Source organism: Mixophyes fleayi, chromosome 2, assembly GCF_038048845.1.
Source record: "Mixophyes fleayi isolate aMixFle1 chromosome 2, aMixFle1.hap1, whole genome shotgun sequence".
NCBI lineage: Eukaryota > Metazoa > Chordata > Amphibia > Anura > Limnodynastidae > Mixophyes > Mixophyes fleayi.
Window position 1 is genome coordinate 322,318,517 of NC_134403.1, and position 16,406 is coordinate 322,334,922.

A 16,406-nucleotide genomic window follows, 5' to 3' on the forward strand; every position below is an offset into this window, starting at 1 on the left:
TCATATTGTTTTTCTGTAATAATTTCCAAAATGAAAGCAAGTGTTTGATAGGTTTCTGCAGGTTACACAACTATTTTTGCACAACTCTCCATACATCAGCTTTCATAGATGTGTTGCGACAACTCTCATGTGAAGTAGCTTTGTGAGAAAGAAAAAAAAGTGGCACAGCTTAAAAGTCAGTGGGCGGATTAATCATCCCTGTTACTAAGCAACTAAATAAACACAGGGAGCTCCCTGACTTTAGATGGCCTATATTAAATGCAGCGACACTTGTATCTCAGCACCACTCTTTGTGGTGCCAGTAGCAAACATACTCTGCAAAGGATCAGCTTTAATTCTTGCTACTTTTTCTGCTGTATTTCATTTTTGACAGTTCATAAGTCTGTCCCGTCCTGGTTGCAAATATAAGGGTGAAAATAGGAGAGAAAAAGTGTGTATTAAAACAAAATTGGTGTATTATGGGATCAAAATAACAAACAAAACACGGTGATATATAACGCCTGAAAAGTTAAATTCAATATCTGGCAATAGAAGCTCTTGATTTACATGAACCGGCCATTTCATGCTCCCATATAGTTCGAGAGCTGTGCCATGGAACACAGGAGTAAAAAGATAAAGAAATAAACAAACTGATATTGTCCTCAATCCTCAAGAAATAATGCTTCCTTTAACATTCACACAATGTGATTAATTGGCAAAAGTATAGTGTCTAATCATTGAAGGATACAACTACATGAACACAATTGAATAAATTAAAATTACATTCCTCTTAATCACTGCCGGAAGGAGATTCTTAAAGGGACACACAAAAACCAATCTACACTGCGCAATAAATGCACGACATCGATCTATCTATATATATTATATATATCTCATCATCATCTATTTATATAGCCCTACTAATTACACAGCACTGTACAGAGAGCTCACATCAGTCCCTACCCCATTGAAGCTTAGTCTAAATCCCTAACAAACACACAGACAGACATGTGTATGTCTATGTATATGTATATATCTATATCTATCTACACACACAGAAAAAATAGTAGTTATCGGTGACACAGGCTAGAATATTTAGCTGTATTGTGGGTAGTTCTGTAGATGGCATAGCTTGCCTGGTTATGAAATTATTATAGATCAAGTTACTGTCCAAGGTAAATGTGTACTGGTGGTTATATTGAAGCTTAATTCTTGTAAAAAAGAAAAAACTACATTTGTGCAAGGCAGAATAAAACTGAAAGTTGGGGTACTGAGCACCATATAGACTGCTTATTGATTGATAAAGATCATTCCATCTTGTTACATAAGAATAAATATTGAAGATATGCTTTTAGTTTTATAAATAGGTCACTTGCAGCCTTTTCCGTTTGACCAGTACACTGTTGCAATGGTGGTTTCCTCTCTTATAACCATATCTGATGCACTGAATATGTTATAATACAGAGGAACAGACCAATAACCTCCATCATGTGTTGGATGAATCATTCCAAAAAAAAAAAAAAAACTACAAGCAGTAATCAATAACAGTTTCCTGAACACCAAAATTCTGTCATCCAGACAGTCATCAAAACTCAAATACTAATAACAGAAAACTTCACTTGGGCTAAGGGGACATTTATAAGTGGACAAACACAAGCAGCGGACCATGCTACAAGCCTAACAAAATCTATGGTTTACTAACAGCGATATAGGACAATGGAACCTTCTAAATTGCAGGATTCTATTAGCTATACATTCACAAATGCAGTAGTTATATTGGTAAAATCTGCCAAAAGTTAGACATTCACTGACATTGACACACAAACACATAATGAAGATGACCTGGGTCATACTGCACAAATCTACAAAACCACCTTGCCCTATCTTTGCTTAAACAACATAGACATAAATAGAAAATAATGAACAGAAATATGCTAATCTACAGGAGATCTGCATGACCCATTTATTCTCTGCTGAGAGCATCTTGCTGTAAATACAAAGCACATTATATGGGAATCACTCCTTAGACTAAAATATTATAGCCACAAATATTGACCATGAATAATAAAAACCATCTTACACATCATATTGCTCGGAGTCTAGGGAGACTGAAAATGGACCATGCAGGAGACAAAGTTATCATGCTTATTATTATCTTAATATAGCTTTTAAAATAGTTGACTTTTTATTTATTTATTTATTTTTATCTCTGGCTGACCAGTCAGCTAGCATGGAATCAAGAGACCAGATTGCATATTTACCTGAAGTGTGATAGGGTTACATTTCCTAAAATCAGAATTGAACTAGACAATGAAAAATCATGTCATCAACCAGGACATTTTATTGTAAAATAATAGTCTATGATTTCTTAGTTTGTTCATTTCACAACAAAAATGCTCATCACAACTAGCATGCTCCTGAAAGTACCCTGGATGTCTACATTCATAACAAATACACATGAATATTGACACCTAGCCAGATAAATGGTTAATGTCACTGAACCCTCAATCTGATATAGGTAAAATAGTAGAAACTTGTTTTATAAGTAAACATTATATCACTTTAGTTGCTCCAGCGTTTTCAAAAGGCGGACAGCAGCTTTTTGGAAAAATATCCAAAGAGCTCAATACTAACGCTCTGTAACTGAAATCCATTATGTGAGCAGACCTCGTTACACAGAACATATAAGGGTTCACTACAAGCTGTATAAGAGCTACTCTTTTCCAGCTTTGATAAAACACTAAGGGGTAGATCATTATTTATTTATATAGTGCCAGCAAATTCCGTAACGCTTTACAATTGGGGACATCACAGTAATGAAACAATACAGACAGACAGAGAGGTGAGTGGGCCTGCTTGCAAGCTTACGATCTATACAACAATGGGAGTCTGATACATGAAGTCAAGTTCCACACATTGCATATTGGTCCAGCCAGAATGCAGAGTCAAAGAGTGCTTGTTGGCTATAGGATCCAGTCACACAGCAATGTTGGTCAGGGGGTCAGAAGGTTGTAGAACTTATGTGAACTGTTCAAAGGGTGGTAATAGGGTAACATAGGGAGGTTAAGGAATATTATAAATGTGCCTGAAGAGGTGGGTTTTCAGAGAACATTTGAAGACAAATGGAAAGTCTTATTGTGCGATGGAGGGAATTCCACATAGTGGGTGCAGCTTGAAAAAAAGTCCTGTAGTCAGGAAGGGGAGCATGTAATGAAAATGGATGAGAGACATATCTTGTGCAAATTTAGTAAAGCTTCTAAAATAGCAAATTGGAGATGATGCCTATATTAGCAACCAATCAAATTCAAGTTATCCTTTTCTAGAGTACTAGAGAAATAATAGCTAGAATCTGATTGGTTGCGATGGAAAACACCTCCAGTTTCCTTTTTGGACACTTTATTAAATCTACCCCAAGAATTAGACATCAACATAAAGTGTAGAAGACAGCTCAAGTTTGGCTCACACTTTTAATCAGTACATAGTATATGCTCCACCACAGATTTTACTAGTATAACCTTTATCTTGAACCAAGCATTATTAACCCTGGAAAACTTGACTTCTGTTAAGCCTGGCTGTCCAAAGTACCTCAAGATATTTATTGAAATACATACAGTGGGATGTAATTAGTTGCTGCGAAAAAATAAATATAGCCTAGAGACAAACTAAATGTCGGTGACAGAACTACCAAATCAGTACAGTGCTCCCTCTTAATGCCACCCGCCATGAAGCCAAGGTCTTGCTTACCGCCAGGTGTAATCTGCAAATATATTATATCTGTTGCATGTCTCTTTAGGACACCACACACGCTATAAAACCGTGTCATCCTGTGTTTTAAGTTGGCGTTTTAGAAGGAGCACTGTTTATTGTTACTTCTCCATGGGAGGTAGGGAACCATATTCTAGCTCAAATGGCAGTTAAACGTAGGGTTTTGTTAAGTATTTAAGGTATTCAAACTGCTAAATTTGACACAACAGTTAAAAGGAAGTTTCAAATTTCCTTTGTATTTCCCCCATCATAAAAAGAAATTCCTAATCTCCCCGTCCCTCATCATTCCACAGATCATGTGGTGAGTAAAAGGCCTGGCAGAGTACCAGGTATTTAACACAGCCACCCACGCGCAGAATTAAACTTTTTTGCAGTTTACGCAAACAGAATACAGACACCATATTACTCAGGGATCGAATTCTGTACCAGTAAACAGAAAGCTCAACGCCAAAATCCACAGCACATGCTACGCTGCCAGAGACCACACGCATTCAATACACAGCAATAGTCCTAACATAGGAATCCTTCAAATGGAGAAATACTTCTTTCTGGGTTTTCATAACATCCAATGTGTATTTTATTTTACGGTATAGAATGCTATCTCTACATGCTAATGATAAAGAAATAACGATTTCCAGATCATAAGAGTAAAGGTGGGTCTGCTTAAATATGCACTATGCTAGCTCAGCCATAGCTGCTGATATACATGTAACACCATATCAGCTGAAAATGTCTAATATGCAGAAAACAGCATGATTGTCAATACTGACCTGGTGTTCCTTCTATAGAGGTACAAGATTCTGCAGACATCCGATCCAAGGCAAAATAGCATCACATGATAGAGGATAAGACTTATTTAAAAATAAATAAAAATAAATATATATATATATATATATATATATATATATATATATATATATATATATATATACACACACACATACATACACACACACACACACACACACAAGGTATGTCTATTAAATAATGAGACTGATTAAATAACTCACCTTTATTTATTGCCATTAAAGATTTAATGTTTGTCCCCTTCAATATACTCCCCATTTGCACCAATACATCTCTGTAGTCTTGTTTTCCACTGGTCGAAGGCATGGAGCAAATCTATTTCTGTCACTTGTTTCAACATATCTGCCGTCTTCTTCTTTACAGCATCAACTGACTCAAAATGTGTCCTTTTAAGCACGGATTTAACTTTTGGGAAAAGATAAAACTCGCAAGGTGCTAAATCGGGCGAATATGGAGGATGTTCAAGTGTAGTAATGTGTTTGTTGGTCAAAAACTGCTTCACAGATTGTGCTGTGTGAGCAGGCGCATTGTCCTGGTGAAGAAAGAAACCATTTTTCCACAGTTGCAGCTGTTTCTTTCTGACTCTTTTTCTCAGCTTTTGCAAAACTTCCTTATAATAATGCTGATTAACTGTAGTGCCTTCTGGAACCCATTCTTCCAAAATTACACCCTTGATATTGAAAAAAACAATGAGCATTGCTTTGAATTATGACTTGCCTTGACAACCTTTTTTCATTCTTAGTGATGACGGTGTTTTCCAGTGCATTGACTGTCTTTTGGTTTCAGGATCGTACTGGAAGATCCAGGTCTCATCCCAAGTGATTACTTTATGAAACAGGTTTGGATCTGTGTCAAGTTGCTGCAGAATGTCAACACAACATTCCTTGCGACGTTCTTTTTGCTCTGGTGTGAGAACCCTTGGGACCATCTTTGCACAAACTTTCGTCATGTTAAGATCCTGATGCAAAATTGTCCATACGGTGTCTTTGTCAATGTTCACGGATTCAGCTATCATTCGAACACTGAGTACGCGATCTTTTCGAACAATCTGACTGATTTTTTCTACATTTTCTTCGGTTCTTGAAGTGCAAGGTCATCCAGGGCGTTCATCATCTCCGACATTCTCACGTCCCTCGCTAAATCTTTTGAGCCAAACACGCGCACGAGACAGGCAGTTATTCCCATAGGCCGTAGTAAGCAATTTGAAAACACTCTGTTGGTGTTTTGTGCTATTTTACTAAAGATTTCAAATTGACACGTTGTTCAACTTTTAAACTTAGCATTTTTTCGGCACTCTACAGAAAACACAACCAAACTAAATGGCGACTCACAATCAACTGAACGTCAGAGTGGTGCAGCTTGTCATGCAGGTTCAGAGTGGTTCAAGGTTACTACGTATGCAGTTAGAACCGGTTCTGACTGCCTTTTTTACTAGGTGGAATCACAGTCTCGTTATTTAATAGACATACCTTGTGTATATAATATATATATATATATATATATATATATATATATATATATATATATATATTACTTAAAGTGGACCGGTCACCTAAAGTCATCTCATTTGTTAAACATCATGTAGGTGTAGCATTACAATACTTTATTAACCTTTAAATCATCTAGATTTATAGTTTGCTGAACACCACCCATTTTGAAAACCTTATTGGCATTATGTAGATCATGTAGATCTACCAGCGTGGCCACTGCTGCGAGCCCTCCCCAGAGCCATCAATGACCCACATTGATGTTCCTTTGATGGAACAGCAGTACTTACTGTTATTATATTACTGCCTTTATCCAATATGAAAAGACATAAACACTGCAGTGCCAGCAAGTTCAAGCTATTGTTCTGCTATGTTTCTGAACCAAACACTGACTACTGTGTGCGGATTGGCAAGAAGTCTGATGTGTATAGTTAAGCTGGGTACACATCTATGCAATTATCGTGCAGATCACAAGATTCACGACTGTTTGGTCAGATATTGCAGGAGTGTGTATGCTCCCATGATCATGTATTATTGTACAAATCACATCACATCTATTGATTTGGTTTTGTAAACTGCCTAAAAATCATGGTCAACGATGTTGGGCAAATATGGAAGTGTATACACACACACTCATGACCAGCAGCGTAGGCAGATATCTGTAGAGTGTGTATGGTGTGTTACTTTTGCAAGTTACACAGACAATTGAATTCCCCCCACAATCTTTTTTTTGCAGATGGTTTTAAGAGATGAATATCACAAAAATGAAGGTAAATTGTGTAGTTCGGTATGCATGACTCGGCATGCTCATCTGGACTTCATCATCACCATTTATTTATATAGCGCCACTAATTCCACAGCGCTGTACAGAGAACTCACTCACATCTGTCCCTGCCCCCATTGGAGCTTACAGTCTAAATTCCCCCACACACACACACACTGACAGACAGACACAGACAGACTAGGGTCAATTTTGTCAGCAGCCAATTAACCTACCAGTATGTTTTTGGCGTGTGGGAGGAAACCGGAGCACCCGGAGGAAACCCACGCAAACACGGGGAGAACATACAAACTCCACACAGATAAGGCCAGTTGTTGGTGAAATTGTTGGAGACATTGCATCTGTATTAAGATTGCATAGGTGTACCCAGCTTTAGAAAGCAATATACTCTCTCACAATTTTATCTAAATAGCTGCTTGTGAAGGAGCCTTTTCTTTACGCATGCTTATACCTTTACTGTTCATTTAAACTTTTATTATATAAAATTACCACAAAAAGAGTGCATGAAATACATTACATAGCTGCAAAGCAACTTTTCCACTACAGGGGTGCACATGAGTACAATGATAATCATTGTGCTCCATCTATGACATTTTAAAAGATTTCTTTAATACCCACCAATAAACTAAATATTTGGGTTATGCCTAGAAACAAAACCTAATCACAACCCAATATAAATAAAACACTTGATAATAGTTTAGAGGACTCCCCGAAATCCATTCCAGGAGAGTAGGCAAGTATGATCTTACCCAGTATTATTAATGTTTGTTCCTAATTGTAAAGCGCTACAGAATTTGCTGGCGCTATATAAATAAATGATGATGATGATGATGATAATCAAAAGCAAAACTTAAATCAAATTTGTTATTTCTACTCACTAGTGTTCTCTTATCTACAGCTGGAGATCATGTATAGTTTAGCAATGTGTGCACTTTCAATTGCAGCACTTATGGCATAATGATAATTTTATTTAACACATGACCCAGCAGTAAATGGTAACAGGTGAGGGAAATATAAAGTTTAATGGGCAGTAAAACAACATATATGTTGCTTTATACATAAAGGCTAATAACATTAATATGTATCAGTTTTAAAATCTTATCATAACATACTTGCCAGCAACCATACTGACATTAAATACAGAACCTTCCAGTTAGTGCTAAAGGATAGATGACAATAACCTGCATTCAGGATAAGCCAGTTCTTACATACACACGGGAATGTGTCCAGATACTGGTTCATAATCTACCCGCTTGTATGGGGCCTTTAACCAGTGTAAATAACAGTTTCCTGGGGTATTGTGCAGCCTTGCCTTTAACGCTGCAACCTGCAGGTGGCAGCACTGTACCTGGCCTGGAGCGTGCATGTAACTCCGCCCACCGTCTGACCTCAAACACAGCAGCACGCGCTGCGGATCTCGTGCGACCGCTCTAGCCAGATTCCCCCCTCCTGCACTAGACAGAGAGGAAAAGGGTAGGGCTAAGGAGCGGTGACGTCAGCGGACTCGGGGTAGCCATGTGCTCTATGCGCACGTGGAGTGGGGCGGAGCGCTAGTTTTTTTTTCCTTCTTTTTTTCCTTCAAGGTGCGCGCGCGCGTTCGTGTGATAAAGGGGCGGTGCTTAGATAAAAGATCCAGGAATGAAGCGGGAGGAGGCGGAGGGCGCAGTGTCACCGCCGCCTTATAATGTAACACACATGACAGACTCATTCCCTTGCCGGTCTATCATATGGCCGCATTTCGGTCGGGGAAGGGGTAGGAGACTGGAGGCTGCTAGGTCACAGCCAGCCAGAGCAGGCTCGCTCTCATAGTTCCAGAATAGGTCACCACTGTATACATTTTCTCATTTGGATGCAAACTGCTAATAAATCCCTCAATGAAAAATACGGCATTCCATGTGTGGAGACACTAGCCTTTGTGGCTAGCATAACTCATACTTGCCAACTCTCCCGGAATGTCCGGGAGACTCCCGCATTTTGCGAGAGTCTCCCGGACTCCCGGGCGAGTGTGGCAATCTCCCGAATTCTGCCCACTTCACTAGGAAGTGCCCACTTCCTAGTGAAGTGGGCAGAATTAGATCCCAAACGCCGCGATTCCCGATGAATCGCGGCGTTTAGCCCCGCCCCCCGCTGTCAAATGACGCAATTTGCGTCATGACGTCACAGGGGGCGGGGCCGAAATGACGCGATTTTGGCCGCCCCGCCCCCTCACGCCCCCCTCCACTGGCTGGCTCCCGGAAGAGAGCTGAAGAAAGTAGGTAAGTATGGATAACTTAGGGACCCAGTATGAAATTATGTAACAAATGAAATTGGAGACACATGGAGGTGATGTCCAGCAAGAAAGCCTGGCTCATTTTTCATCTTCCCCCACAGAGGAGGGTAGAAAAATGAGTGGAGATTCCTTACTGTACAGGTGGCAATTATGTATAGCCAGACATGGCGGAGATGTCACAGCCGGACACGGCGGAGGCGTCACAGCCGGCCACGGCGGAGGCGTCACAGCCGGCCACGGCGGAGGCGTCACAGCCGGAGGCGTCACAGCCGGACACGGCGGAGGCGTCACAGCCGGCCACGGCGGAGGCGTCACAGCCGGACACGGCGGAGGCGTCACAGCCGGACACGGCGGAGGCGTCACAGCCGGCCACGGCGGAGGCGTCACAGCCGGCCACGGCGGAGGCGTCACAGCCGGCCACGGCGGAGGCGTCACAGCCGGACACGGCGGAGGCGTCACAGCCGGACACGGCGGAGGCGTCACAGCCGGACACGGCGGAGGCGTCACAGCCGGACACGGCGGAGGCGTCACAGCCGGACATGGCGGTGATGTTGGGTGGCACCTCGCACTGAAGTTACATCATAACTTTGAAACAAATAGTTTACAATATATACAAAACTAGAATTACATCACAGTAAACATTTTTGAAACATGCACAACTGGGGCAAAAACTACTAGATATTGCTTTCATTTTCTAAACAATAAATATGTTTTACAAACTCTTACTGTGCACGCATTTATCCTAAATGTCCCCTTTGTGTTACTTATGGGTCTGTAAGGGTACTTACTACACACTGGAGTTTAGCCATGCATGTACCCTTTATAACCGAGTCCAAGTATAAGAATACTTAACCAACTTCGGCAGTAAGGTCTCCGGGAGGGGGCTTCGTCATGGGGCGTGGCCACGCGGTTCTCGTAGTTGGGCCCCGTCCATGTCAAATTATTACTTTTGGCTTATCACAAAAGCGGGGTCAGGATGATGTGATTATCCCCGCCCCGAATTTACCAACAAAGAGGGTACAATGTTCCCCTGCTCTCCCAGGAGTCCAGGAAAACTCCCAAAAATTTGTGAGTCTCCCGGAGATTCCAGAAGAGTATGCGACTAGGAGTATAAAATATATAGGTGTTTTGCCCCCAAGAACAGCATTCAGAATGGTGCTGTTTACTGGTCAGAAAATGGGGCCGTAGTAAATGTGCTGTCCGTATACACAGATTATGTTCCCTGAAAGAATTTACAAGGGTTAGTGACGGTAAAAAACACTTGCATACGAGGATCAACTCATGCAAAAAAGTTGTTTTGATTGCAAGTGAAACTTGCAGATTAAGAAATCAAGTAATCCCTAAATTAAAATAATGCTGATATTAGAACCATTCTAGGAGCTCCAAAAATAAGGAAGTGACACACAAACATTTACACTTTCTCCCAGAGTCATTAGAGAACTATATTCTGCAGGATATGAAACACTGCATGTGCCAGTGAGAAGCTCACAAGACAATTGTAGAGACCCAGAGCAGCAACTCATAGTGTTGGTCAGTAGTAACGGGTACAGTAGAGAGCAGCTGGGCATGGTAGTATACTGTAATCGGCATGTTCGTATGCCATTTATGCAGATATGATTTACAACAAAAAAAAAAATTGGATGCTTTTCTCTGCCTTTAACGCTCTGTTAAAGGAAGGACAAAGTACAAGTTCTGTCTATGCTTTAACTTACGCTACCATTGTAATTAGAATGTCAGGACAATGTACAGGTGAGTTGTAGTTTTTGTCTTGATTGCTATGAAGGCGATGCTGTGCAGCAACAGGCATATAGCTGCCTACATGGGTTTTTAGGTTACAGAAATACTATTTAGGATGTACTTGCACTCATCCTTAAATAACTAAAATCCAGCCTGATAATAACTACTACTGCTATTTTCAGGACTGGCACTGGCCAATCATATGTTAATTAAAAATGATGTATTTGGAAGTACAACAAGATTTCTACAGTTGAAATAAAGATATTAATATACTGCAGGCTTCTTAAAAAAGGGCTGATCTTGATAATTTAAAAAAGCGTGACTCAGAAAGCATTTTTGGATAATTAATTCCTACCCCCACACAGCTTAACATTCAGAGCAACACAACACTTGACAATTGTTAGGATGTCATATGAATGAAGGATACCTGTTATTTAGATTTTTGGGGAGTTTTATAGGTTAAAAGCAAAATAAGGGATAAATACAGTTAATTGTGCATTTTCTGTAGATTCAAAAATATAACAAGATCTATTTTTATTGCACAGCATTAAAAAGCCTGGCAAACAAAAAACCGTGCCTCTTACCAATTGCCATCATTTTTACATTACATGCAAAATTAAATAGCCATCTTTCTGGTACGTCATTACAAACATCAGTGCAGCACTTTTGCATATACACTAACACCTCAATTATCACTCACCAACTATGTTGTATTACACAAAACATTACCACCTGCTCAGCATAGTCAGGACACCACCTCTGCAAAATTGTATCCCCTTCCACCAGGGAAATAACTACATTTCTAATAAGTCAAATTTACACATCTCGGAAGACAAAAGTGAGTTGTTGAATAACCTGGGAGTCTATAAGCAAATATGGCTGAAAGAGCAGCATATTTCCATCCTCTCGGTCTCATTGTGGGGCCACCTGCTAGGAGTATGTGGAGAGAAGAATCTAAAATAGGACATTAAGCTAGTCGCACAAAGTGGCCAAATGTCCAGAACACTTTCGCCATCAATGGGGCCAGTTATGCCTTTCAAAAGATTACCACACTGATAGCGGTCATCTTATGACCACATTTACCAATGATAAGACTTCATGGTCTTTCTGGGGCCTCATGCTACAATCTCGGCCAATTGGCCAATATCAGCTGCAATACTGCATTAGTTTCATGTGCATCTGAATACAATCTAGTAGAACATGGGATACTTGTGCAGCTAGGCTTTAATAAGATTGAAGAATACACAAATGAAAAGCTACATCATGCTAGTTTGTGCATATAATAAAATCCTAAAACTATGAAACATGTATATCACAATTATAGGAAAATCTGAACACATAGTACCTTCAGATTCTATATGTTAACAGGTCAACATTTTAATTCAGAACCCTTTGAAATTGTTTTGTATGATAAAGCTTTAATGTTTAAAACGTGCATTTATTAAATAAACCTGATCTATCATCCCTAATGGCATGAGGCTATAATTTGTCTGTTAAAATCCTGGTGTTACTATGTAAATTAAGCTGGTTTCAGTGGAGACAGTGTTTTCCTGGAAGTATCGGAGCATGGATCTTGCTAGTTAGAACTCTTTTTATGCCTTGTTCACTCAGAGCTAAGTGTGCCACAGACTTCCTTCCTTTCCCATTCTAGTAGCAGCAGCCCCCATAGGTGAAACAAAAAAGCTATTTCTGTAGAATCTCTTAATTATACTTGATTGTATTCTAGTGAAAGGATGGAGGAACTTGCCATTTTAAAAATGTTTAAGTTCCACCTGAGAGAAAAGAAAAAAATATTGTTTGTGCTACACACAGAATTCTCAATTGAATCTGGCTTCTCAAATTGTAGATTTCTGAATTCTCTTCCCTGCCTTTGCAAGCTTGCAAAATTACCTACTTGTGCTGCCACGGCACCCTTACCAAAGCATGTGATTATTGTGCCTGGAGCAACATCTCACAAGACTATTCACGAGTCTGTTTGAAACCAGTGAGAATTCTTAAGTGCAGTATTTCACAAGCACATTGTTTACAATCCCACTTCTCCGGGACAAAATGTATAATATAGTTTTGTTTGCCTGAATAAAGGAGTAGAAGCATAAAAAAATAAAAAAAACGAGCGAGCTGCTGTGCATGCGCAGCAGCTCGGTTTCGGCAGCACTGTACTATACAGCAGCCGCGGCGCTGTCAAAGAAGCGTCCGCGGCGATGCTGTATACAATACAGTACCGCCACAGACGCTTCTTTGACAGCTCCGCGGCTGCTATATAGTACAGTGCCGCTATGTGGGGCACTTCGTTAGTGGAGGGGAGGGATTTCTGGAGACCCAGAAACCCCCCCTGTGTGCGCCCCTGCATAGAACAATGTAATAACATATTATAACATCACTCTACATTCACTAGTTAAATTATCTCTTTGGCACATTTCTACAATCAGAATTCAAGTACAGCCAGAAGGTTGGATACACATATAATCATACACATAGGAAACATGGGTAACCAATATGATAGAGAATGCAATAGTTTACGTTACTATATTCTACCATTATGGGCTTTTCAGTCATTAAGGAAAGTAAAGCAAAAACAAAAAAGTAGTAACTTTGCACCTTGGCAAAACCATGTTGCATTGGAGGAGGGGTTAAATTTAAAATGCGATGACAGATTTATAGTTGTTTTAGAGCGTGTCCTAGATCAACTGTAAATTGCAGTATAAAAATAAAGCTATCAAGTATTTGTGTGTTACATGAAAAAACAGCCAGTATTTAACTTATGTGCAAAATAATAAATCATTTGCACCCCTTGTATTGTAACATGGTTTGTCCAGGAGAAGATTTATTCCTTTTTTGCCTCACTTTCCTTAATGAATCAGGCCCTACATGTTTATTTACAATGAGAGACAATGTATTGTACACAGGCGCTTTCTTGCGTCAGTGGTCTATTTCAATGTCCTTATAAACAATGTATATACTGTTCAATAGGGAATAATGATTCCGTTTCCAAATAATGTCTGAGCTGTGCACATCATGTAGCTGAGAGGATCACTGGCATTGGACAAGAGCTTTTGTGTACACAGCAGTGGTATACAACAAGACTTGTCCCACATCTAAATAATAGAATTACTATGAAAACAGCTCTCATGAGACTCTGAGTGGACCAAATAACACTCAATATTGATACAATTTGTGAATCCTACCTGGATATATCTCAGAGCACTTCGTAATACACTGAGGTTGGAAGTTTTCTTGTCATCTACGTTTGGGATGTTTCTTTTTAGTGTCTCAAAGCATTCCTTGAGGTGTGCTCGTCTGTAGGATACATGACACACAGGTTAGAGATTCCATTATCAGATACATATGCCAAACAATAGTTTGACTAGCTATCCTATTAACAAGTGTATATACTGTATATGCTTTTCCACAGTTATAGTTAACAAAGTTTTGGGTTTTAATATTTGTTACCAAATTTAGGATGAAAAAAGAGTTTTGTTTTCATACTAGGTATTTTCCTAAGAACATATCCAGTTATTATACTGCAAATTAAACACTGCATCTCTTCATAGGGTACCTGTTTTGAGTTTTTGGTATGTTATATATGACATGTGAGAGATACTTTCACCTTGATGTCTAGATTTATCTGCTGGGGGCGGGGTCCAAGTATTTCCTGTCCCCTTATAGTGACTGACACCTGTAATGCTGTCAATCTTTCCCTGCCTACAAGCTCCGTCCCGTTGGGTCTGCCTGCACTGTATTACCAGGATCTAGGAGATTACCAAGTGCGATACTAGCCACCACAAGGGTAATCATGCATACACCACCTATGGAGGACGATTGACTTCCCTAATGCCGCAGGCAGCTTACCAGTGGAAATTGAAAACTACCGACTGGACTGTGGAATGCTGAAAAAAGGTATTTAACGCCTAATAAAATACACCGGGCAATAAGAAAGGTTTATGTGGCTATAAAGCGACCAAGTGTAAAATGTTTTTTTAAGCCATGGAACCAATTTAAGTGTATAGTGAGCAACAGCTATGGTAAACAATAAATTGATGTGTTAAGTTTCAGTTCATTGTTGGGTAAATAGTCCAGGGAGTTCATAAAGAAGGAAAAATTGGTGTTTTGTGTGCCTGAACTTAGTGTCCTGTCCTATTGCCTGTACTTACTGTCCTGTCCTATAGAAATCTTTACGTCTGAACTCCAATATACTAGAGGTTTAAGTGCTATGAAAATAAACGGGCATAAGAGATAATTTGTCCTTTACAATAAATGAGGACCAAATACCATCTGAAGTATTCACTGTAGACCAAATACCATTTGTACGGTCCTGACTATCCACTGAAATCCAGTGGAAGAGAATATATAAGAAACAGGGCTTGGGCTACATACACACCTGTTTTTCTCCAGTTTATTATGGACTTCCCGAGTGCCAGCCCTGCATGCAAAAGAAAAAAAAAAAATTTAAGATGCTATTAATGGAATGCTATTAATGGAAATCTCCTATATTACTTAAAGGCACTATAACCTCAAATATTTCCTTTGCTTAGTTATGTATAGTACATGGGTATATAAATGCCAGGCATTTATGCTATTTCTCTGTGCTACTTCTATGCAAAGTTAGGGAGTCTGCCCCCTGTTTCAGTGCTCTGGCCCCCAAAAGATGTCATGCCCAATAATGACATCACTTGCTAAACCTCAAACCTATGTTATTATGAAAGGTGTATCATGAATAAGAGTAACAGGAGGGCTCTGAGAGGAGATAGTGGGATTAGATGGCAGATCAAAACAACCGCATATTAAAAAAAAAAAAAAGGTAAAATCCTATAATAAGCCTGTTGTTCTACGTTTATCACAAACTCTTTCCATTAGACAAGTAGGAAGGGAAAGGAATCATTTCATGGCTGCTCGCAGTGTACCTACATTGGCACTGGCGGCTCATGACTCTGAGCCAACACAGATAAAAGGTGGGCAGTAATGGATTCATGGTGCTGGGCTGTTGGTGACAGCATAAGGATCCAATCATTGGCCACTTGTTTCGGATCCTGCTGTCTCCATCGTCTGGGTAAGAAAATAGAAGTCATTGAAATTGCAGGGGAGAGCCATCAGACCCTCTTCTCACTCAATAAGATCTGCCACAGTAAGGACAAAAATGCAAAAAAAAAATGGATTTGCTTATTTATTTCTATATAATGCCAAATAAATAAAAGTTTTTTATATTCTACCATGTTACCAAAAGGAAGCCCTACCTGTCAATGGGAAAAACAATATGCAATATATCTTAGAGGACTAAGATATAAGAAAGTTATTCACTGTGGAATAGGCATATCGCCAGTGTGAAAATTGGTCTGGTCATTTAGGAGGAAAACCATCTAGTCATGAAGTGATTAAAATGTGCTATAGTAAAGACCTAGTGTTAGAGTGCCTTTTATATACCTATGTCTCTTAATGTAATACATACATTTTCATGTATAAAATATCACTTCATAGTCTGTATGTTAAAGGGACCACTAAATCTCAAAATGTTCAGATTTGAGCCATTAAAATAAAATACATTGGTCTGTGTTAAACTGACATTCCACTGCATCTCTGATAAAAA

The 16,406-nt window shown here is 39.5% G+C and overlaps 1 protein-coding gene across 2 annotated transcripts in view; it reads right to left on the reverse strand.

Moving 5' to 3' along the window:
* MNT (MAX network transcriptional repressor) overlaps nt 1-16,406 on the reverse strand; it is a 73,682-nt gene that overhangs the window by 17,338 nt on the left and 39,938 nt on the right. The window contains exons 3-4 of one of the 2 annotated variants that reach the window (XM_075196761.1): nt 15,204-15,245; nt 14,011-14,122 (exon numbers count right to left, since the gene is read on the reverse strand). In XM_075196761.1, the coding sequence (XP_075052862.1) occupies nt 14,011-14,122; nt 15,204-15,245 (154 nt within the window). The remainder of the gene's footprint in view (nt 1-14,010; nt 14,123-15,203; nt 15,246-16,406) is intronic. The other variant, XM_075196762.1, reaches the window with a different exon arrangement.